Source organism: Schistocerca gregaria, unplaced genomic scaffold, assembly GCF_023897955.1.
Source record: "Schistocerca gregaria isolate iqSchGreg1 unplaced genomic scaffold, iqSchGreg1.2 ptg000994l, whole genome shotgun sequence".
Taxonomy (NCBI): Eukaryota; Metazoa; Arthropoda; class Insecta; order Orthoptera; family Acrididae; genus Schistocerca; species Schistocerca gregaria.
The window spans coordinates 285,734-305,707 of record NW_026062344.1 but is presented as its reverse complement, the minus strand read 5'-3'; the positions used below and the strand labels follow the sequence as shown (position 1 = coordinate 305,707).

The following is a 19,974-nucleotide window of genomic DNA, read 5'->3' as shown; positions in this document are numbered from 1 at the left end:
GGGCCTTGCCGATGGAACTTTCTGATGATATCTAGAAACAGCCGAATCGTCCCCAGTCGAACTCTCTGACTCGGCAGCAGACTTCTGTCTCCTGACAGATTCCAAAAATCTGCCTATTGAATACATACAATTTCAATAAGAAATGCCACACTCATTCCACAAATGGCACAAAAAAACAGTGCATATAGAGGTATGTATACGCGCGTGCAATTTCTTTTTCACATATCTTTCACTATACTCTTTTTCGACTCTGCTCTCGCCCGCATCTCGTCTGTCCATCTACCCAGCACAACAACCTCGTTTTCGTGCTTGTACAAATGTCTGATAGTGCACACGAATTCAGGTTCGTACTTCGCTAAGCATTTCTGAATGCCTCTTATTGTCAATGCATGGCTGACTTCGTGGCCGAACCCCATCTTGAAGGTCCAAATCACCCTTTCTGCCCACCTGTTCTGAATCCACATTTCCATCAGGTCTACAGACTTGACCGGCGGTAAAGCTAGGTCGCAAAAAACGTAATCTAGCGCCTCAGAGCGATCCAGAATGCCTATGCTTACAGGATTAAAAATTTTCGCGTCCATCGTATGATGCCTCAGACTCGAATGCACCTTGAACCACGGGTCCTTCAGGTCGGTCCAATCGACGCTATTTACCTCGGCTCCCTGCTCGAGCAGCACCATGGTCCTTTTGCGACGCGTGAGGTCAAAACACAAAATGCCAACAAAAAGATCCGTTAGCACAATGGTGGTTCAGGCAGAGGCTACGCTTAACACTCAAATGCAATTCAAACTGAAACTTTCTCATCTCAATGTATCCGTACCATCCGCCTGGCACTGTTCCCAGCTCCACGACTCTCTTTCCTGCGAGGTCATCTTTGTTCAGATCCATATGGCATAGTATTTCTTTACACTTTGCGTACGAAGCTGCTGGGTAATGTTTCTCTACAGGTACGTAGACGCGTCCGTATTTCCAAGGCAGAGGGTAATTCCAGAAGGCTGAGTTCTTTGACACCTCCGAGACAGAAACGGCCAGGGTGGTTTTTTGTGTCATAAACAGTTGTACCAACACATTTCCATTTTTTGGGAGCTCCGAGCTCTTCATTCTGTTTCTGTAGTGAGCCGATTTTTTCAAATTGTCTTCAACCAGATTTTCAATCTGCTTTACCTTCCCTTGAAATGCAGCATTGAAAGTCACAAGCGCATGCAGCATCCACCTGGCCGATTGCAATCCAGGCGGGCGTGACTCATCAAGCAGCTCCTTCAATGTTCGGATGATGTGGGCAGATGCCTCGGATGCTAATTTCTGGTTGCTCTCGTGGCTGATCATTTTGCAGTTGGGTAGTATCTGGAGCGCCCATGAACTGCGCACGATAGGCGTTGCCGAAACGGCCTCTACCCACCCCTTGCGTTGAGTGCACTATATGCATGAAAAGAAAGTTTGATGCGTTAGTTCGCATCTATACTAGGCACGCGTAAAGGTTCAGCTAGCGTCTTCTGTTATTTAGAGGATGCTGGTACACGACAGTAAAAGTGAGAAGAAACAAGTCCATTGACTTTGTGTATACATCCGCACGAACCTTCACACCTTGAAGGCGATAGCGATCTCTCAGGTCTTCGCACAAGTCACGCTCGCGTCCTCTTTTACATATCAGGACAGACTTTATTGTCAGGGTATACCAGCGGCGCGGAATCAGGATTCTGTATCCATTCTTCTGCATAGTACAAATTCTGGTTGTCTTTTGAAAATGTGGTTTTGCGTGTACGGTTTTGTTGATTTGCGCGTCTTAATGCACGTTGATTTGGGATTTATGGAAATTTTTCTTCCTGGCTGTGTTCAAAGGGTAGAATAGCTTGGGAAGTTCTGGGCTAGAGACGTTATGAGGAGGCGATGGTTTGGGGCAGATGGCGGGCGCGTTTTTTTTTGGTGAGGGGTCGAGGCGAAAAACAGATTACTCAGCACATATTATTATTGTCTTAAAAAAGGTGGGAGGAGGAGACAGAGCAACTCGGTTTGAGATGATTCGTTTCGCGTTTGGTTTAAGGAGGTCATTGGATCGAGGCTACTGTGTTCAGGCTGGTCTTGGTGGTACTAGAGAGAAGAACTTGATGAGCTACGCGGAGTCTGTACTTAGGAGTGCAGATTGCGAATTGAAGGCCAGCCAAACGAAAGAGGCTTTTGAATGGATTCAGGGGATGAAGGGGAACATGGATAGCGCTGAAGGAGGGTATGATAGGGCTGGGTAAGGTGAAAAGGGCAAAATTTTTTGGGTTCCTGAAGTTTTCTTTTTTTTCGGGATATGTGTGTTACTGTTATATTAAGGGGTGGTACAGAATGGGTATTGGGGCCGAGTCGAGTTGCATTGGATATGCCATCTAGGCCTAGGAAGCCCATTCTTTTACCTCCTAGGGAGATGCCGTCTCACAAACAATTGAAGGTGCCGCTTGCGGATTATCTGTTGCACTGTCTGGCGCACGTGGAACTGAATGCGATTGACGTGGTTTGGGATACGATTCTTCGTTTCCGTTCTGAGCCGAGTGCGCTGCCTTTATCGTTTTATATGGACATGGTGTCGATCGCGGCCGATGAGGCACGTCACTTCACGCTGCTATGCGCTCGTCTTCGCGCCAAGAATTTGTCGTACGGGTCGCTGCCTGCTCACACTGGCTTGTGGGAGTACGCGGAGAAGACAAAATACGATTTCAAAGGTCGAATTGCGACGATGCAATTAGTTCAGGAGGCTCGCGCTTTGGATTCTTGGGACAGGCTCGTGACGAAGTTCAAGTCTCAGGGGGACCTGGAGAGCAGTCGGATTATCGATCAGATTTGTCGAGAAGAAATTGACCATGTCAAAAAGGGCTTGTACTGGTTTAATTGGATTTGTCGAAAGGAAAATCTGGATTCCGTCTTGACTTTTCGCGAGTGCGTTCGAAGTTACGTGGGGAAAATTCCTCCTCCGTTCAATGACGACGCGAGAGCGACGGCGGGCATGTCAAGAGAATGGTACGATTCCCTTCAAGAAAAATAAAAAAAAAAATTGAGAATATAACGGACGCGTCGCTGGCTTTTTTTAGTTTCCATCCACCTCTCTACACACCATATTGAATGACACTCCTGCGTTTTTCGTGACCATGACTGAGGATTTCGCTCGAAAGGTTCTATCTATTCCTGTCGCTCAGGTCGTTCGAAGTATGTCTTTCGAGACGGCGGAGCAGTCTTCTCTGGAGGTCCTTACTGACATCATGCAAGCCTGTGCGTAGAGTTTGTTCCTTCTCCCTCGCGGTGAAATTCCTTCGCGCGCGGCCGTTTTTTCTTCCACCGCCCTCACCCGCCGCTCCCCCTTGCGGACGCGCGCCTTTTCTACGACCGCCGCCAGTCATCGAAGAAGTGGGATATCGGGCTCAGAGAAGTGCCGACATAGCCGGCAGGAACGAAAGCAACTTCCACGACATCCTGTTCAGTCTTCAGGACTTGGGAATTTCAATCGACAACGTCATTGCTTTCTATCAAAAGGTGGACATCCGATACGAACTAGGAGGTATATGTCTTACTTACACCCCGCTGCGGCCCCACGACGAAGCACTCACTAAGTTTTTCTGTCAGACATTCGATTTCCTGAGGAACCTGCTACTTTTCCTGGAATTTTGAGAAGCTCCAAGTCAGAACTGCCCGAACACATTCCCAGTTTTCTTCCCGTTTTTCCGGACGACCACACTTACAAAAAGGTGCCCGTATGTTTTTCGCCGTTTCCGTTTATTACTCTTCTTCTTCTCTTTTGCGATCGATTTGGCTGATGATTTTTTAAGTTGTACGACTATCGAGAGACGAATCCCAAAAAAATTCGCGAGCTCAAGGCTCACCAGAGCGTTCAGGCAGAAAACTATTTGGCCTCGCTGCATCAGCACACTTCCGGGAATCAAGGCATTATCAACTACGACCAAATCAACGACCCGAAAACCGCGCAGACGGGCGAGACGCTCTTCAAGCCCGCGAAGGACATTTCGCAGTTGACGGCCTCTCAAGAGTCCGAAGTTAAGACCACCATTTCTATGACGCCGCTCCATGTTGATTCCGAGCGGGTCACCTCTCTCCTCTCCAAGTCGCCTCAGCCCTCCGGCGCTCCTTCTGACGGCTTGGACCAGGAGCAGTCGAGTCATCCGAAGTCGTCGACTGAAGAAAACCTGCAGAAAATTTTGAACCTGAGGCACAGAAGCGGCGGCATCGACTCTTTGTAAATGAAAAGGAAAAAGGCGGGTGGAAGAGAGAGGTTCGCAACACACCTCGCGCACAATTTGCTCTCTAGGAAAAAAAAATGTTTTTTGACGCTTTGATTTGTCACTCCCGTTGTGTATGGGGGAGTGCGATAAAAAAAAAATAAATAAATTCACTCATTTCACAGTTCGACGCGTTTTCTGTCACGCTACGAGCACCGCGCAACGAAGGGCTCCATCTATGAAGTGCGCGAGATGCGAAGGCGTCGAGTTCGACCGTGAGGTCGATTTGTCTGGAACGGTGATTGGCTTCGTCTGCTCTAAATGCGACACGCGATACGAGCACGCAATTGTTCAGGTCACCGAGCAAGAACGGGACAACCCAGAAGGCGCGCCTCCCAAGAAACTGCCGATGAGATGCGTCATTCAAACGGGCTCGGTGAGTTCCAAGAGCGCTATGTCGTTCGAAGAGGGTTTGCAGCTGATTTTGCGAAATCAGGTGGAAGCGCTGGTCCGAACTTTCAAGCTGCCCAAAGCGCTCGTTTCTGTTGTCGGGAAGCTTTGGTTTTGCTTCCTAACTTCCAAGAGCATCATGTTTCACAAGAAGCGCCCTCTCTCCGCGCAGATCCATCTGAAGAGCTCGGAAAAGCGTCGAAAAACGGAAGATTCGAAAGAACAAGACCTGACGGTGCTGGACGCCAACAGCGACGTTTTAACGGATAACTTGACGCAGCCTTGCACAACAACGAGCAACTGTGCTCAGAACGTCACCATTCGATTTGATTTTCCGAAAGAAGACAAATCGATTTTCGAAAAATCCGACGACGACGAAAGTACCGACGAGGAACAACAAATAGAACAGATGATCCCATCTTTGCGCGTACTCAGAAAGAAATATATTTTGGACCTCGCGCGCCATCGCAACATTTTGTTTGTAACGCTTGTCATTTTGTTTGTTTCCTGTTTATTTTTGCGCCTTCCTATTTTCCCATTTGATATTTGCAAATGGGCGAGGTGCGGGAAACTCCCCTATTTTTCTGCGCATCGACTTCTTCCAAGGACCATGGCCAAAAGAGCCCACCTGTGTCCACTTCAAGTGCCAACGTCAAGCCACTTGGAAAAGTATAGCTGTCGGTTTCTAGACCAGCTCAAACTCGACCTCGCTTGGCCGCCCGTCAATATACCGCCCATTCTTCATCGGATGATTCAGGAACTCACCCTGTTTCCTGTCATTCAACGGACGGTCGAGAGACTGATGAAAGAAGCCACCGCGCATTTGGATTATCATTTACACAATTCGCCCTATTCGTTAATTATGGCGCATATTGTTTTTGTGCTGAAACTGCTCTATTTTTTTGATGATCAGCCCGAAACGTCTCTCCCGATGTCCATACCCGACCTACCGGTAAGCACGCTCGGTCGGCTCGTCGAGTGGCAAGCGCGTCGACTCGAATCCGCACAGTGCGAAATTCCCTGGAGCCTGGAAGAGATGGAAACGCTGTCTCCCCGCGCACTCGATGCATTTGTGGATTTTTGTGTTGAGCACGCGCTCGCGCCTTACGATGCACCCGGCAACCGTCGGGCCCTCGAATTGCACAACGACCTTGTCCAAATGTTCAGGGCGGGGCAGCACCGCATGGGGCCCTTCTTGCATCCAGCTCGCGCACCGCTCGACCACAATAGCTCCATAGCCCGCTCGGGGGAGGACGGCTTCGCCGAGAAGGGGCAGCAGGACCACGTTCTCGAACTGGGTGCCGAAGGCACGCTCGAGCCCGAAAAGAAATGTCCGACCAAAAAGAGGTTCGCGAGGTACATCGTTTACCGAGCCAATTCAATCGGCGAATATCACTATTCTTATAGGTGGCTGTTGAAACTGTGTGCAGACTATTTGGAAATTTCGGCCTCTGATTTGTATGAGTCGGTTCGAATCATCGAGGGAAGCATATTTCGTCTCGATCAGGATTTTAGAGCCAAACAAGCTGTCAAATATAAATTTTTTTAGGTTTTTTGATGCACAAAAATTGGGCAGTGATTTGTACATTTTTTCATGGAAGTCGGTTCGACTGCCGACTCGACATCTTCTGACAAAAATGTACATTTCGCTGTAAACAGTTCCCGTAATTCTTGTGTCAGGTGCTGACACGCCCCTTTCTTCTACAGGCAGCCAAGTCTCGCGAGGACGAAAATTCAGTCGAGCGCTCAGACGACCTTCTATCCTCACGCTCAAAACGATGTGACATCCAGTTTGCTTAGAATTCAGAAATCACCTGGTTACAAACGGATCAAGAAGCTCATTCACTTGGTTGAAAAATCGGTCCAGCCCATTGATACCGTCTTATACGCTCCACCTCCGAAGAGGATTTCTTCGCCGAAATCGGTGTTAGGCGAGACGTAAGCTTCTTTTTTTTTTTTTTTGCGTCCGAAGTGCTTTTCCTGATGTGCCCAAAAGCAGTTTGCAGGCGTCTCCTTTTAGTTTGGATGCATACTGGGCGCGCGTGAGTACGTACACAAGCTGGGGGTGGTTCAACAAGCCATTCGACCTATCGCCCTTGGAATGTTCTTTGACGGGTTGGAGTCTGTACACACCCGACTCAGAGCATCAAACGAGAGACGAGACTTTAATATGTTCTGTATGCCATCGAATGCTGCGTTATGTGCAGCCGGAAGCAGAATTGCTCAAGGAATATTGCGAAGAATTTCGCAGATCGCTGAAAACGACACACCGCAAAGAATGCGCGTTTTTTGATTACTCATGTCCGTCGTCCTTTTACAAGGGTTTTTTCCTAGACCCGCAGAGGTTGAGGGACGGAGTCCGAGAAAGGATGAAGGAGCTCAAGAGCTGGAAAGGCGAGTGCGAGGATCTCGAATCAACTGCCTGTATTGAGCCAGTTCTTTCATATGCAGTACGTGGTTTTGTGTTTAGCTGCACCCCTAAAAGTCGAAGACGCTTATAGTTTCACGCGCGGATTGATGCAGGAAAGTGCTGGCCTGGAGGTGCGGAGGGTCGCACCGCTGGTCGAGTTCATGTATTTCGATTCGATTGCAACAGGTTGTGAGCTGATGAAAAAGAAACTGAATTTGTCCGTTTTGCAAGTACGAAAATTTTTTTTTTAAATTATTACGTACACGCTTTTTTGATGGCCTAAATTGAAGATGATGGTTGCCTGGATTTTTTGCGGATGGGGGGCGTCCTGGCTGGAGCTGAAAGATAAGAGGGCACTAACGTGGACGTGCAAAATGTGCAAGAGAAAAGTTATGATGGATTTGAGTACATCGAAGGATCCGGAGCAGCCTGGTCAATCTGAACAGAGTGTCGAAGCGACGGGCAGTCCGACCTCAAAGGTAGGTTTTTTTTTTTTTGAATTGAAGAATTTACTGATTTTTTTTTTAAGCTATTGGGATTTGACGGGTCAACTCTCGTTAATCCTTTGGAGGAACACCGAAGCTTCTGTCCTTGGATTTGTCCGCTGTCGAAGTCCGAGTCAGATTCAGAGGGATGGAAGCTCTGCATCAAGGCACTGAAATTTGTCCATTGCTTTACGGACCGCCGGACGGCGAAAGAGGCTGACGTAAAAGATGCGCTTCCAAGAGTGTCTCAGATGTTGGATAGAGTGAAAAAAAACAGAGGCGCAGCTATTACTGAAGCCAAACGAGCTTGATCTTTACAGCTTATTTTACGGAATTTTCCATCTAAACTCGTAAGGACCATCACTGAAAATCAAGAGATTTGCGGAATTCAGGAAAATTACCTAGCGCCTGCAATAAAGTTCTCGCTACCTCCTGAAAACGGAAGCTTACCTTGTTCCGAGCACTGCGCTTGGTGCAGGTTTGGAGTAGGATCCCGTATGCCGCAATGTGAGCGCGCATTGTCCGAAAAAGAATAGCCATCTAACCCGGTGTTGTGTTTGTGGGCGCGAGCGACAGAATTTTTCTATAAAACTTCCTAATGTGAACACAATCTCCCTCCCCCCCCCCCCAAAAAAAAAAAAACTATTGACTGCTGAAAAGGTTTAGTTTTCTTGCATAATTTTTCCAAATTGCAATTTAAGCAAAAAAACGAGAGCGAAAATCGTGCGCAGGCGCCAGAACATTGACCAACAGATAACCATGCGATTCTTTAGAAACAGAGCTTGGTACGACGCCAGTTACGACGCTTGTTGTTGTACCTAGCACAAAAAGTCAGAGCCTCTCACGCTACGCGCACAATACGAGTCATCGAATGCGCACCTTACTCTGTTATGCGTCTTCAAACGAACCCAATGCGGGAGTGGTCTATTCTGGCGCAGTTTTTTTGCCAGCTTAAGTTTGATCTTTAGGCTCTTGTGCGACGGCTGGCGAAGGTGACAAAATGAGCGGCAAAAATCGTCAGTGAAGAAGGCTCACAAAAAAAAAAAAAGAAGAAGCGCAGCCCTCTCCTGCTCATACCATCTTCACTTCTTCCTATGGCCCCGCTGGCCAAAACGAACGCGCCACAGTTAGTCAGTACGAAGTCAAAAAATCAATTAGGACGCGGCCCCGATGTCGAAACTCGGCCCCGTCTCCCTGCTCGGATCGCCGCTGTCCGGCGGAGCTCGCTACAAACTACCTGACACGTACAGAAACAGCTATAACTGGCAATAAACTATTAGACAGCGATTTTCAGCCTAAAGTTTTTGACTTTTTTTTTTTTTTAAGATTCCTCAACCCCTCAAAAAAAAAAATCGCATTTATTTACACATCTCAACGCCAACGGTACAAATTGCGCCGCGTCGCTTCCAGTGAGGCGCGCGTCCTTCCCCCGCGCGGGCCGAGAGTCCTCTCTCGGACTGGCGCGGTCGCAAGAGAGGTGCTCAACCCAGCGAGCGACAAAACAAATGTGCACCGGGACAAATTGTGTGTATAATTTAGTCGTCGTTGACGTCGTTCTTTTTTTTTTTTTTTTGCGCAAGACCGCAGAGGGCGCGCTTTTTCGTGCTTCGGACCAGTTGAGAGCGTCCTGCGTCGCGCTCTCCCCCACAGGTTCGTGCGAGTTAGGTCCCGCTCCGTTTTCCGGACGCGTGTCTCCTTCTTGAACCGGGCGACTCACGCTGCGCGGAGCTCGCTGCGTCTGAGTGCTTCTCGCCGTACAAGTCTCCCATACTTCGTGTCGTACACGTTCTGTCACCGTTTCAAAATTTCGACCGCTTTTCTCGGTCGGCGCCTTGTTCTTGATTCAATACGTGCAATATTTGGTGGCAGACATCCGCGTACTGCCAGACGTCGCCGTATATTCTTCGGAACCGTATACCGCTTATGTACAGGTTCGGTAGTTGACACACTTCGACTTCGAACGCCACGCCGGCCTTCGTTTCTACTCTCATGCAGAACGGCCGTATCTTGTAGACCTTCTGGAAACAGAAGTTGCTCAACGCCTGCTGAATGTAGTGCAGGACCTGCTCCGGCTGATCCGCGCGCACGTTTTGGCTGTTGATGGGGAATCGACCCACAGGCGGCTTTGCTTCGTATTTGAGCGACTTCGGCTTGGACGAGGGCAGTTTAAACAGATTCTTGACCTTTCTGAAAATGCGTTGTTGAAGCCGTTTGCAAGGTTTTCTTTGATTCTTCTTTGACACGCTGTGGTGAGGAGTGTGGTCCAACGCAGGAGAACCTTCTTCTTGCGACATCAAGACGACTAGTTTGTTCTCTAGGTCCTCGTGCAGCGGAGATCCGCCTCGCTCCGACGGCCCAAGCTTAGACTCCAGGATGTTCGTTTCGACCAAACCCGCATCTCCGGAAGCAGGTATGTCAATGATGTTCAAGTCTTCGAACGACGATCGATAGTGGCTACATATCGTATTGTACTTCTGATTGCGCTGGTGATTCTTTGCCTTCAGAGGCTGGCGATTCGCTTCGCCTTCACCTAACCCTCTGGCGACCCTGCTCGGCCCCTCGTCCAAAGGCTTCTGCTTGCGACCATCTGAGGGCAGCTGTGAAATGTCCTGAGACGGCACATTCGACTTTCTGTTCTGCTTGTTTTCTGCCTCCTTAAAAATTTTTTTGTCTGCGATTTCTAACGGCAGAATAATGGCATCCTCCAGGCCCGCGGCCTGGCGAGTCGAGCGCCGAGCGTCCAAATTCGCCTCTTCTCTCTGTGGCTCTTTCGAGTCCGCGCCCTGGAGCTCCGCCTTTTGCTCACTCACCATCCTATTGACGACACTCCGAGACCTGGCAAGGCGACACATCGCGGCTTTTTGCGTCCTCTCCTGGCCGCTCAGAGCGGGAGTGGACCCCTCTTCGGCCTTCGACGCTCCTCCGCGCCCGTCCGGCAAAGGACCGCCCTTTACGCGAAATACATCCTTCTTCTTCAATTCTTCGTGTAATTGTCTGGACTCTTGAAACCCGTTGTCGTTCAGCCTCTTCTTGTAGTGGCCGTCTATCACGTCATTCCTCAAATGCCTGTTTCCCTCTTCGCCCAAGCCAGACTCCTCCAGCCCGTTCAGACGCGAAGAAAAGTCTCTGGCGCCAACTGTCTTCAAACCTCTCCTCCTATCGACGTTCTGAATCGGTACGCGGCGCTCCCTTTTCCTAGATTTGTACTCATCAAGTAGCAAATAGTACGACGCAGCCAGCCTGCCATACGGGTCCTCTATTATAGCCGATACCAGCTGCTCTCTATCGAGCTGCATACGCACGAGTTCCTGCAGAACTATTTTGTTTATTTGCTTCGGTAATTTCGCCTTGTTATCGACGACCACCGACTTCGGTACTGCTCTCCCCTCTTCGCTCCGCAACCACGGATCAACGCGGACCTCGTCCAGCGTCGCGCGCTCCTCCGGGTCCACAACGAGCATAATCCCCAACAGGTCCCGGCACTCGGCAGACACGTAACTCGGCACTTGGTACTTGCCTACGACGATTTTCGTTAGCAGCTCCCTGAAGTTGTCCCCGTTGAAAGGCAACGCACCACACACCAGGACATAGAGAAGAATGCCCAGAGACCACACGTCCACCTTCCGGCCTTCGTACATCTGTCTCTTGATCAACTCAGGCGCCGTGTACGTCAAAGACCCGCAAAATGTGTTTCGAAGCTCTCCCGGTACAAAAAAGTTTGACAGGCCAAAATCAATCAACTTGACTCTCAGATCTTTATCGAGCAGCAAATTCTCCGCCTTCAAGTCCCGGTCTTCGCGGTTCAAATTTCGAACGATTAGCAAAGCGCCCCAGAAAGCCCCCCACCCCACCTCTCCTCCTTCTCCCCGATTCTGAGCACCTCCTCCAAGACGTACGTATCACGTGCAGCCTATGGCAATAATCGACCGCGGAAACGACTTGCCTGAACAACCGGCGTGCATCCTTCTCTTTCAGTCTTCCATGAGTCACTAGAAAATCCATCACCTAAAAAAAACGCTCGTGAGAAAGACCCCAAAATGCAGTCACTTTCCCTGTCCCCACCCCGTCCCACGTACCTCTCCTCCCGTAGCGTACTCCATGATCAGAAAAAAACAGGTGTCCGTTTCTATAACCTCATACAGCCTTATAACGTTGGGGTGATTCAGCAACTTCATAATTTCGACCTCTCTCTTCACCTTGAGCAAGGACTCATCGTCCAACCTCCTTTTTACAATAAATTTGATAGCCACCTTCGAAAAGCGCAGGCGGGTGCCAAAGCGTTAGCTTGCCTCTCTTCGGAAATCGGGCCGTCTCTAATTCAGAACACTTTTTCAAACGAGAACACGCACGCTTATCGCATGCGTTCTTCTCTCTCCGGCAAACAACGAGACCGCGCTTCTCAAAAAAAAAAAAGACGATGTACTTTTATCCCTGTTAACAGGTGAACAGCCAGCTTGACGTATCCAAATTGCCCTTTTCCCAACGTCTTTATGATACTGTAATGCCTGATCTGCTTGAACGCTTCTCGGTGGCTGATTCGACCAGCAGTTTGCGACATAAAACCGTCTTCCACTCTATCCAAGTTCTTGCTATTCGATAACACGAAATACACGCGTGAGGCGCATCTATCTTCAATATACAAGCGCAGTCTTAAATCGCACGTGTACGCCTCTGCTCGTCGTGAAAAAATACGCTAGCCTTTCAACATTCGACCTGGTATGCACCGAACTCAAAAAGAGTTAACTGTTACACCTGTTCATTTACCCTGGAAAAGCAATGCTCCAAACCGCTAGACTGATTTAGGCCTATATTTCGACTCGAGTTTAAACATGTATAGATAATAAATACTTTTCTTTATCTGTGCTATGGGAGATGTTGTACGCGTTATCTCACGAGGCAAATGTTGCTCGCAATCTGCACCCCCCACCAGGTGCTCGACTTGCGCCGGGCTGTTTCAAAAAGCTGACCGCAATTCGCTCAATTCTTTTGCATCATTGTCTAATTAGGGGCATCGATAAATGTGTACGCACAACACCGCCCCATCAATTCAAACCTCTCGCAGCGCAGGCACCCGAACTCTGCATCTTCGTGCAGGGTCTCGGCCGCCGGCCGTCCGCTCTGAATTTCAGAGATGTACCGCGCTCGGTGCACAGTCTTGTCATGGACGCACGAGAGGCGTCGAACATTGGTTCACGAGCTGCATCGGCGCCCATGCCAGATCACACACAAGGCGTGTCGATGAGCCGCTTGAACGCTCTGTCAACGGCGAAGCGGGCGTTCGGACGCTCTAAGAGAGCCACAGCGAACCCAAGGAGAGACCAATTCGAGTGCCGAAAAAAAAAAAACGTCAATTTTGAGCGCGCGCCTTCACAGCAACACCTGCTCTCTATAGTACTGCGAGACCCATCCGTGCGCAAAGAACTGTCGGCTGTGTCGTCTTCAGTAAGGCCCCCAAACCTCGCAACTTCAAAAAAAAAAACCTGTCTCGCTGCGATCCTGACGAACGCAGTCTCTGCGGGGATGAGCTCCCACGCTCCAAGTGCGAGGCGTGTCGCCAAGTCGACCTAGAGAGAGAAAAATGAGTCGCCGGCGCTTCAAACGAATTGTCATAAACTACTACAGAAAAAAAAACATTTCTCAAATTTGTGTTGTACGCTTAAGATGCCATTGTTTTCTGCTCCATCTCTATTTCACCGGCAGGCGCACCGACCGCCTTTCACGCTAATGCTTCGCTTGCTCTGAGCGTCCTAAGATGTAGTCACCATGAACACTGGAACAGATGACGCGCCTCACCTTTCGCGAAACTACAAATTCAGTACGAATGACACCGATAACGCGCGTACAATAAATGGCGTTTCGTTTGCGCCCGTCACCCTGCTCACCGCGTCTCGCTCTTCTTTCAGGAATACACCTTGGCTATCAGGAATCGCTAGGTCAAAGGAAAATGCCAGCCAAGTTGCAGCGCAGCAGCACGTCCCTGTCATGTGCAATTTCGCCCCGTATGTATGTGTACCATCTTCTTTTTTTCGAAAAACCGCCAAATTCATGTTAGTTTTGCTCGTCCAGCCCTGTCCTCTCTCCTTCTATTCCTTGGAAATGGTACTCTATTTTTGGCCAGTGCTGCGTAGATCGGCCCGGGGAGCGACACCTATCGCGCATCACCCTATTTGGATCTTGCATACCTCTTTGCTATTCAAATCGGGCTGAGCTCTGCGCCACGTTGGACCAAGTCTTTGACTTATGCCGAGATTCTCTTCATTTGTTGGAGATGCACGCCTTGGCGTCTACGCAACAGGGTATGGAAAAATCCAGCGAGCATTCCTGTTCCGAACTCGCGCACTCCCTCGAAGAGGCGTGCTTGTTCTTGGAGTGGTTCTCGAGTTCTTCAATTCAGCTACGAGACCCCGATGTCACTTATTTTGCCCAAGTTTATTGCGAAGCCTTGAAGCTTCTTTTGCTCAGTTTTCCGCTGCAGGTCGATGATTTTGACGACGCGTCGACTTCCAACGCGTCTCCCGCGCCCTTCTCTACCTCATTCCAGAGCCGGACAACCTGCACGCGGCGCAACAGGGCGTTTGCGAACATGATCGCTGCTCCAATACTCATGAGGTGCTACTCTCTTGTTACGATGAAGGCGCTATGCGATCGTTCTCCCACTAATTCTTGTCTGTCTGCTCTCACGAAGGAGGTTATTGTGAGCCTCATGCACGAGTTGTTTGTGCTGGTTTTGCAGCACCCGCGAGACGTTGACCTGATATTTTGTCCCGACTCTTCGGGGGAGGCGTACAGCGTCCAAAACCTGGTCGTGTCTCTCGTCCACTGCCTAAATTCTGCAGCTTCCGCGTGCGATCGGACATCGGAATCCGCTTTTTGGACGTTGTTGAATGACGCGCTGGATTCATTTGTCTGGAAGGCGGATGCCGCTCTGGACCGCGAAGATCTGGCTTGGACAGTTCTACTGTCTGTTGCCGAATTCTGCGTTCAGCCAGACAAGGTGGACCGGTGTCTGGCCGTCGGTCGACGGTCGAATCCGGAATGCAACAAAAATCAAACCACCTTCGAGTTCGACCACGGAGATTGCGTACAGGGCTGGTGTCTTGTCCATATGCTCCTTTGCAGACAGCTGTTCGGTATCAAGTCGTCAGATACACAGTCCGTCAAAGAGCTGCTATCGCATAGCAAACGCCTTCAAAACAGCACTCGAGCCAAAGACTTGCTCGATCGGTGCTTCTATTTCGCTTCTCTCTGGAAGACGGTAAGCACCGAAGTCATCGGGCTGTTGTTTGATTACTTCGTCGAAAGCCCTTTTGAAGGAGGCGAACTCGAGATATTAAAGCCCGGCTACTACGGCGAATACTATTCGCTCTATTGCTCACCTTCCGTCACCGGCCGAGTCAGCGACGCACCAAAAATAAGCTCGTTCGATTATTTCTTAGTTTTTCTTGATTTGCACCTGTCCTCGCTCTCGAACCGCAGCTTCCAGGTCACCCGAATGATGACGACTCTGCTCACGAAGCTGATACGTCTGGCCAGCCAAGGCGACTCGGACGCCGACGTGAGCTCGGAATCCCTTTTGACGAGGAACCTGTTCCAACTCATGTTGGTCCTGTCGAAATTTATGACCGTCAAGCAAAAAGATTCACTTCCACTTACTATCAAAGACAAGATCAACTTTAAGACCACGTCCACTCTCACTCGCCGCATTATCATAACCGGTCTGTTCTACTTGGCGGACTCAATGCGGACGTCCGCCGAATACAGCGCTTCATCTGACTGCAACAGCGGGTGGTCACAGCAGGGCCACGACGGAGCCATGCAACTGCTCCAAGCGGTCCTCGATGCACAATGCGACGCGCTCCTCAACAAGCGCGACGAGCTGAAACGCATGTGGCCCATACACGGACACTCCAGCCAGGGCTGGTCGAAATTTCGTTCCGAGCCGCTCCAAGTGCAGAGTCAAGTTCAAAAACTGGAATCGTTGGTTTCGTGCTATGTCGAGCACTACAAGAAATACCTCCAACAGAGCGACCTGCCGCTCACTTCGTACTCCGCTTCCTTCGTGAGCGGTGCTCTGTGGGACGTGATCGTCGCCTTACAAGCGGACGCTCGCGTCGTGTCTAGCACAGTTGAAAAAATTTTCGACGTTTTCAGTTTGATCGCCCTCAAAGTGCTTCGGTGCTCGCTCAATTCGCGCGATATCCACGCGAGCGCGCTGAAGTCTTTTTGCAGCCAGGTGATTGCCAACGTGTTTCAGAAGTGTCGGAGTCTGATCGACGGCGCGTCGGATGAGGCCCTGCTGGCGGCCGAATGCCTTGGGAGAATAGGCCCTATATTGACGATTAATGCTGTTTGCACTTGGAATTTTTTTTTTAAAGAGTACGTCATGCACAACTTTTCCGTAAACGACGTTCTTCTGCGCCGTTACACCGCACGTGTCGTTCCGGCTCGTATAGCGCGTGGCCTCCTCGACACGCTCACCTACGATCCCTCCCTGAGCCGACTTTTCCCCGTCGAACATCTCATCCTGCTCCTGTCTATCTGGACGCATTTGGCCGTCGAGCCTTTCTGCGCGGGCCAGTACGATTTGTTCGTCAAGCTGAAGACACTCGCGGAGTTCCGGCATTCGTCGATCGACGCCGACAAGGGCAACCCACTGCTCGAATTCGTCCTCTCTCTTTGCAAGGACATGCCGCTCGCCCTGATTGCGCCCCTCGAAGACGAAAGCACGTTCACTATTCGATCGCTGTCTCAGACGCTCCACTATTTCCTCGACCGCCTGCACGCCTACTTGCAGAAGATGGACGCCGCAGTTCTCTCGGCCAAGTTATTGAAGGCCGGTCTCACTCTGAACGCTCTCTTCAAGTACATGGCCGTCGTCCTGCCCTACACGCAGTACGATGTCCTCCGTCGCGCGTATCCCTCGATACCGGCAAAGCTGTATCCCGACCTGGCCTACGAGTACGAGGATTTCGTTTTTTCAATAATTGGAAAACTATTTACGTTTTTTCCCTCTCTCATATATAATAAAGCGGAGCTTCACCTCAGCACCTTTCCAAAACTAGTCGAGGACTTCATCGTCAGCAAGTTCAAGACCGAGCCTTTGCTTCGAACGTGCCCCAGCCGCTCTTTTCGTTTCGGCCACCAAGTAAAAGACGATGACTGCACAAACGCCCCCTCGGCGTCCAACTTCGTTTTGCAGCTGCCAACTGCTTTGTACGCGATTGCCCAGCTAAAGTTCGCGGCCGATCGCTTCCTCATTCGAATGGTCGTAAAAATTGTCTTGTCCGTCTTCAACTCCATAAAAAGCGGCTCGTCTTCTGAAATTTTGATGCTTAGTCACTTAACGTGTGGTTTCTACGTTCCAGAAGCTCAGACGGCCTTGCCTCACGGCCAACTCGACGCCTGCGTCGCGGATCTCCGCCGCTTCTTTCTGACCAACATCCTGCCCTGGATGATCGACTGCGCCTACTCCTTTACCGTCCCCGAAAAGACGCACACTCTCATTTTCGTCATCAGCCGTTTTCTGCGCCTTCTCTTGGACTTGGAAACCTCCTCTCTTACTCGCACCTCGAACGTCACGTCCCACTGCCAAGAATTCTTCCTAATCGTCTATCACGTGCTCGACGCGCTGAGAATCTGCAACCCCAATACTCAGTCCTCTGCTGTCAAAACCGAACTCTACTCGTGGCTCACCGACTTCTTCTGGTCTCTGCTTTCCGCAAAAAAAGACAAGGAATTCTTCGACGGCCGCGTATTCGCCCCCTCCTTCCGACTCCTGGACCGAGACACCTTCGACCAAATGCAACTCGCCCTAGCAGAAATACTCGATTGCATAGCAACCGACTTAGAACATCTGGTACAACACACATTTCTGCCCAGTACGCCCCGAGCGCACTTCCTAAATTCGGGGCTCGGATCCTTCAGGAACGCCCTGTTCGAAGAGATTGTCAAAGAGGACAGCGACGACAAATTCGTAGTCGTGGCCAAGATCGAGCTTTGCGACAACGACCTCCTGGCCAAAAGGAAGCAACTGGTGTTTCAACTCTACCATCTCATCCAACAGCTACGAGAGTCGGGCGCTGCCCTCCAAATCGAAGCCATGCTGCCAGCGCTGAAGCAGAAGGTCTACCCTATCACGTCAAACGTCAAAATTACAAACAGCATCATCACGAAACTTATTCAGACCAAGTACGAGGAACTTGCACAGTCCTTCCAAGCTGCGCCTTCGAGTCCGGATTTGTGACGCTCGCAGCCCAAAAGGGCCTTCGCGCTCCGAGCGCGCGCGCGCGACGCGCATGCAGCACCCCCCCCCTCGTCGAACCCTGCTGACCTTCGTATGTGTCAGGCGTCCACGCACTTTTTTTTGACAGGTCTGTGTTCGAACGCGTTTGTGCACGTACACTCTGACAGCTCATTTCTATGCGGGATTGTCTTCGACCTTAGGTGCCGTGGTGTCTGTCCGCGGCGCCGCAAGGCTGGCTGGTTTGAGACTGGCTGGTACGAGGAGAAAAGCGTAAAAAAAATGCACCAAGCCCCCTTTTGATCTTTTTTTTTTTTCTGTATATACAAAATTCTGGCCTTATGTCGAGCCAAGTTGGCCTCTACAAATACCTTGCGATTATTGTCGAAACGTCGCCTCGTGCTTGGGTCAAGTACTTGCTCGCGTGCGACGGACGCCGGCCCGATTCCTCCGCTTCTCCGGATCACTCCGCACCCACCAAACTCACACTTCCAGCGTTGTTCGAACACGTTTTGGTCTTCGTCAGCCAGTACCTGCACTTGAGCAGGCAGAACCGCGTGGCCATTTTCGGAGACGGCGAGCGCTGGTGCGTTTTCGGACGATAGGTGTCGTCCGCGCGCGATGTGTGTGCCGTTGTGCGTGTGTGTGTTTTTCTAACGGGTACACTTTTTTTTTTTTAGTGAACTGATCTATCCGAGTCTCGTCGGTCCAGAGGACTGGGGTTTCTTTCAGGAAAACGTCCACCAATGCACCTTCATCGATGTTTGCCAAGCCGTCGAGGTCTACATGCGTTCTATCGTTGTCGGAGATCAAAGAAGTACCAATCTCGCTTCGTCGCTGATCCGTGCGCTCTTGTTTCTGAACAGCGCCGACGCGAACTCCGGTGGCCGAGGTGTCGACGCCGGCACCGACCGTCAGGCAGACGACTGGCGCTACGACGGCCAGGCTTCCGCCTCGAGGCTCAGGATACTGGTGATTCGGTTGTCAGGTGACGATCTGAAGCAACACATCTCTGTGATGAATTGCGCCTTTGCGGCTCAAAAAAAAGGAGCCGTTATTGACGTCTGCATGATACTCCCCCCAAAACCGTCTGGTGCACACAACGAAAGTCGCCTGTGTGCGCGGGGCTCGCCTCTTTTGCAGCAAGTGGCGGAAATCACCGGGGGCGCGTACCTGCATGCGGACTGCGAGGCAGACCTTGTGAGGCACCTTTCTTCCGTTTTCATCGCGGAAAAGCCCTGTAGGCAAATCTCGCTCAAGGAGCCGATGGAAGTCGATCACAGGATGGTGTGCTTCAATCACCATAGGAGAATGGGGCTCGCTTTCGTGTGTAGCACGTGTCTGATGGCCGCGTGTGAATGGCAAGCGATTTGTTCCTTTTGTCACAGTCGAGCGGATGGATAGTTTCCTCTGCATTCAAAACCAGGGATTCGACATAGAACGCCTCGGAACTCTCGATCGAGGCGAACCGCATTTTTGGAAGCCAGACGTCGACTCGTTAGGTAGCCGCCTTGTACATAGCCAGAATAAAGTCTTCTTGCTTCTGTACAAAAATTCGACTAATTTCCGAATGAAAAGACGCGTCGTAAGAATAAATCGGACCGTTAACTCATCATTTTTCTGTTCGTACTATTTCTCGCTTTCTATTTTGACAATCGGCGCTTCACTCGACCCAAGCTCCGACGCCTCGTTTATCAGCGAAAGAAAATACCCGCTGCACGTCGCAGATGCGACACCTTTAGCTAGCAACAGCGTCAGCTTCTCGACGAGCGGATCGCGCGCCTCCCCCTCTGCCTGAACCTACCCGCGATGCACAGACCAGTCAAATCTATGAGCAACATGCCCTTCACGTCCTCCTGCGCCATGCTAGAATCGACTGGGTTAAATTCGGCGGCGGAGCTACAAAGAGGACACGCAAAAAGCAAACTTGAGGCCGGCGTACATATCATTGATGGCACGCTCAAAATTCGTATCCATTTCAGCAGAAGTGACAGGGATGGGAGTAGCTTGGCTGTGAAGTGCTTGTCGAGCCCCCGCTCTTAAAATCCTCTCATAAACCAGTGAGAATCACAAAAGCTATGTTTTTAATGACAAACCTCCGTACATTGAAGTTCGGCCGCTTTTTTTTTTTTTTTTTTGGTCGCACAAAAGATTTTTTTGCAACTCTTCAGGGTACCT

General features: G+C 50.3%; 6 protein-coding genes and 1 long non-coding RNA gene across 11 annotated transcripts; 4 read left to right on the top strand and 3 right to left on the bottom strand.

Moving 5' to 3' along the window:
• Position 1: 1 nt before the first annotated feature.
• LOC126326578 (ribosomal RNA large subunit methyltransferase M-like) lies at positions 2-1,175 on the bottom strand. Its single transcript, XM_049995738.1, has 2 exons — positions 821-1,175; positions 2-684 (listed from the first exon to the last, which is right to left on the bottom strand). The coding sequence occupies exons 1-2, from the start codon at positions 1,099-1,101 to the stop codon at positions 219-221; spliced, it is 747 nt and encodes a 248-aa protein (XP_049851695.1). The 5' UTR covers positions 1,102-1,175; the 3' UTR covers positions 2-218.
• Positions 1,176-1,920: 745 nt separating this feature from the next.
• LOC126326601 (uncharacterized protein HI_0077-like) lies at positions 1,921-3,025 on the top strand. Its single transcript, XM_049995769.1, has 2 exons — positions 1,921-2,224; positions 2,320-3,025. Exons 1-2 carry the CDS (start codon positions 2,016-2,018, stop codon positions 3,023-3,025), a joined length of 915 nt encoding a protein of 304 aa, XP_049851726.1. The 5' UTR covers positions 1,921-2,015.
• Positions 3,026-3,090: 65 nt separating this feature from the next.
• On the top strand, positions 3,091-5,399 carry LOC126326577 (transcription initiation factor TFIID subunit 8-like). Its single transcript, XM_049995736.1, has 4 exons — positions 3,091-3,249; positions 3,374-3,535; positions 3,601-3,728; positions 3,804-5,399. Exons 1-4 carry the CDS (start codon positions 3,129-3,131, stop codon positions 4,230-4,232), a joined length of 840 nt encoding a protein of 279 aa, XP_049851693.1. The 5' UTR covers positions 3,091-3,128; the 3' UTR covers positions 4,233-5,399.
• Positions 5,400-6,247: 848 nt separating this feature from the next.
• On the top strand, positions 6,248-8,062 carry LOC126326576 (uncharacterized). 2 transcript variants are annotated; one of them, XM_049995735.1, is made up of 7 exons: positions 6,248-6,300; positions 6,369-6,599; positions 6,661-6,707; positions 6,869-7,111; positions 7,185-7,301; positions 7,362-7,550; positions 7,601-8,062. In XM_049995735.1, exons 4-7 carry the CDS (start codon positions 7,031-7,033, stop codon positions 7,865-7,867), a joined length of 654 nt encoding a protein of 217 aa, XP_049851692.1. In that variant the 5' UTR covers positions 6,248-6,300; positions 6,369-6,599; positions 6,661-6,707; positions 6,869-7,030; the 3' UTR covers positions 7,868-8,062. The 2 variants fall into 2 exon arrangements, 1 of the variants encoding a protein (XP_049851692.1); XR_007560760.1 differs by having other exon boundaries at positions 6,658-7,550.
• Positions 8,063-8,201: 139 nt separating this feature from the next.
• LOC126326587 (serine/threonine-protein kinase MARK2-like) lies at positions 8,202-12,666 on the bottom strand. Its single transcript, XM_049995750.1, has 7 exons — positions 11,980-12,666; positions 11,633-11,806; positions 11,453-11,561; positions 8,805-11,349; positions 8,634-8,659; positions 8,436-8,539; positions 8,202-8,374 (listed from the first exon to the last, which is right to left on the bottom strand). The coding sequence occupies exons 1-4, from the start codon at positions 12,112-12,114 to the stop codon at positions 9,356-9,358; spliced, it is 2,412 nt and encodes an 803-aa protein (XP_049851707.1). The 5' UTR covers positions 12,115-12,666; the 3' UTR covers positions 8,202-8,374; positions 8,436-8,539; positions 8,634-8,659; positions 8,805-9,355.
• A 556-nt stretch (positions 12,667-13,222) lies between these two features.
• On the top strand, positions 13,223-18,099 carry LOC126326585 (uncharacterized). Of its 4 annotated transcripts, none has more exons than XM_049995748.1 (3): positions 13,223-13,371; positions 13,460-13,559; positions 13,623-18,099. In XM_049995748.1, exons 1-3 carry the CDS (start codon positions 13,320-13,322, stop codon positions 17,797-17,799), a joined length of 4,329 nt encoding a protein of 1,442 aa, XP_049851705.1. In that variant the 5' UTR covers positions 13,223-13,319; the 3' UTR covers positions 17,800-18,099. The 4 variants fall into 4 exon arrangements, with proteins under 4 accessions (XP_049851705.1, XP_049851706.1, XP_049851703.1 ...); XM_049995749.1 differs by having other exon boundaries at positions 13,460-13,555; positions 13,623-18,091; XM_049995746.1 differs by having other exon boundaries at positions 13,317-13,555; positions 13,623-18,085.
• On the bottom strand, positions 18,094-19,888 carry LOC126326586 (uncharacterized). Its single transcript, XR_007560764.1, has 4 exons — positions 19,739-19,888; positions 19,601-19,662; positions 19,427-19,538; positions 18,094-19,355 (listed from the first exon to the last, which is right to left on the bottom strand). It is a non-coding gene; the product is annotated as an uncharacterized LOC126326586 (long non-coding RNA).
• Between the last annotated feature and the right edge of the window lie 86 nt (positions 19,889-19,974).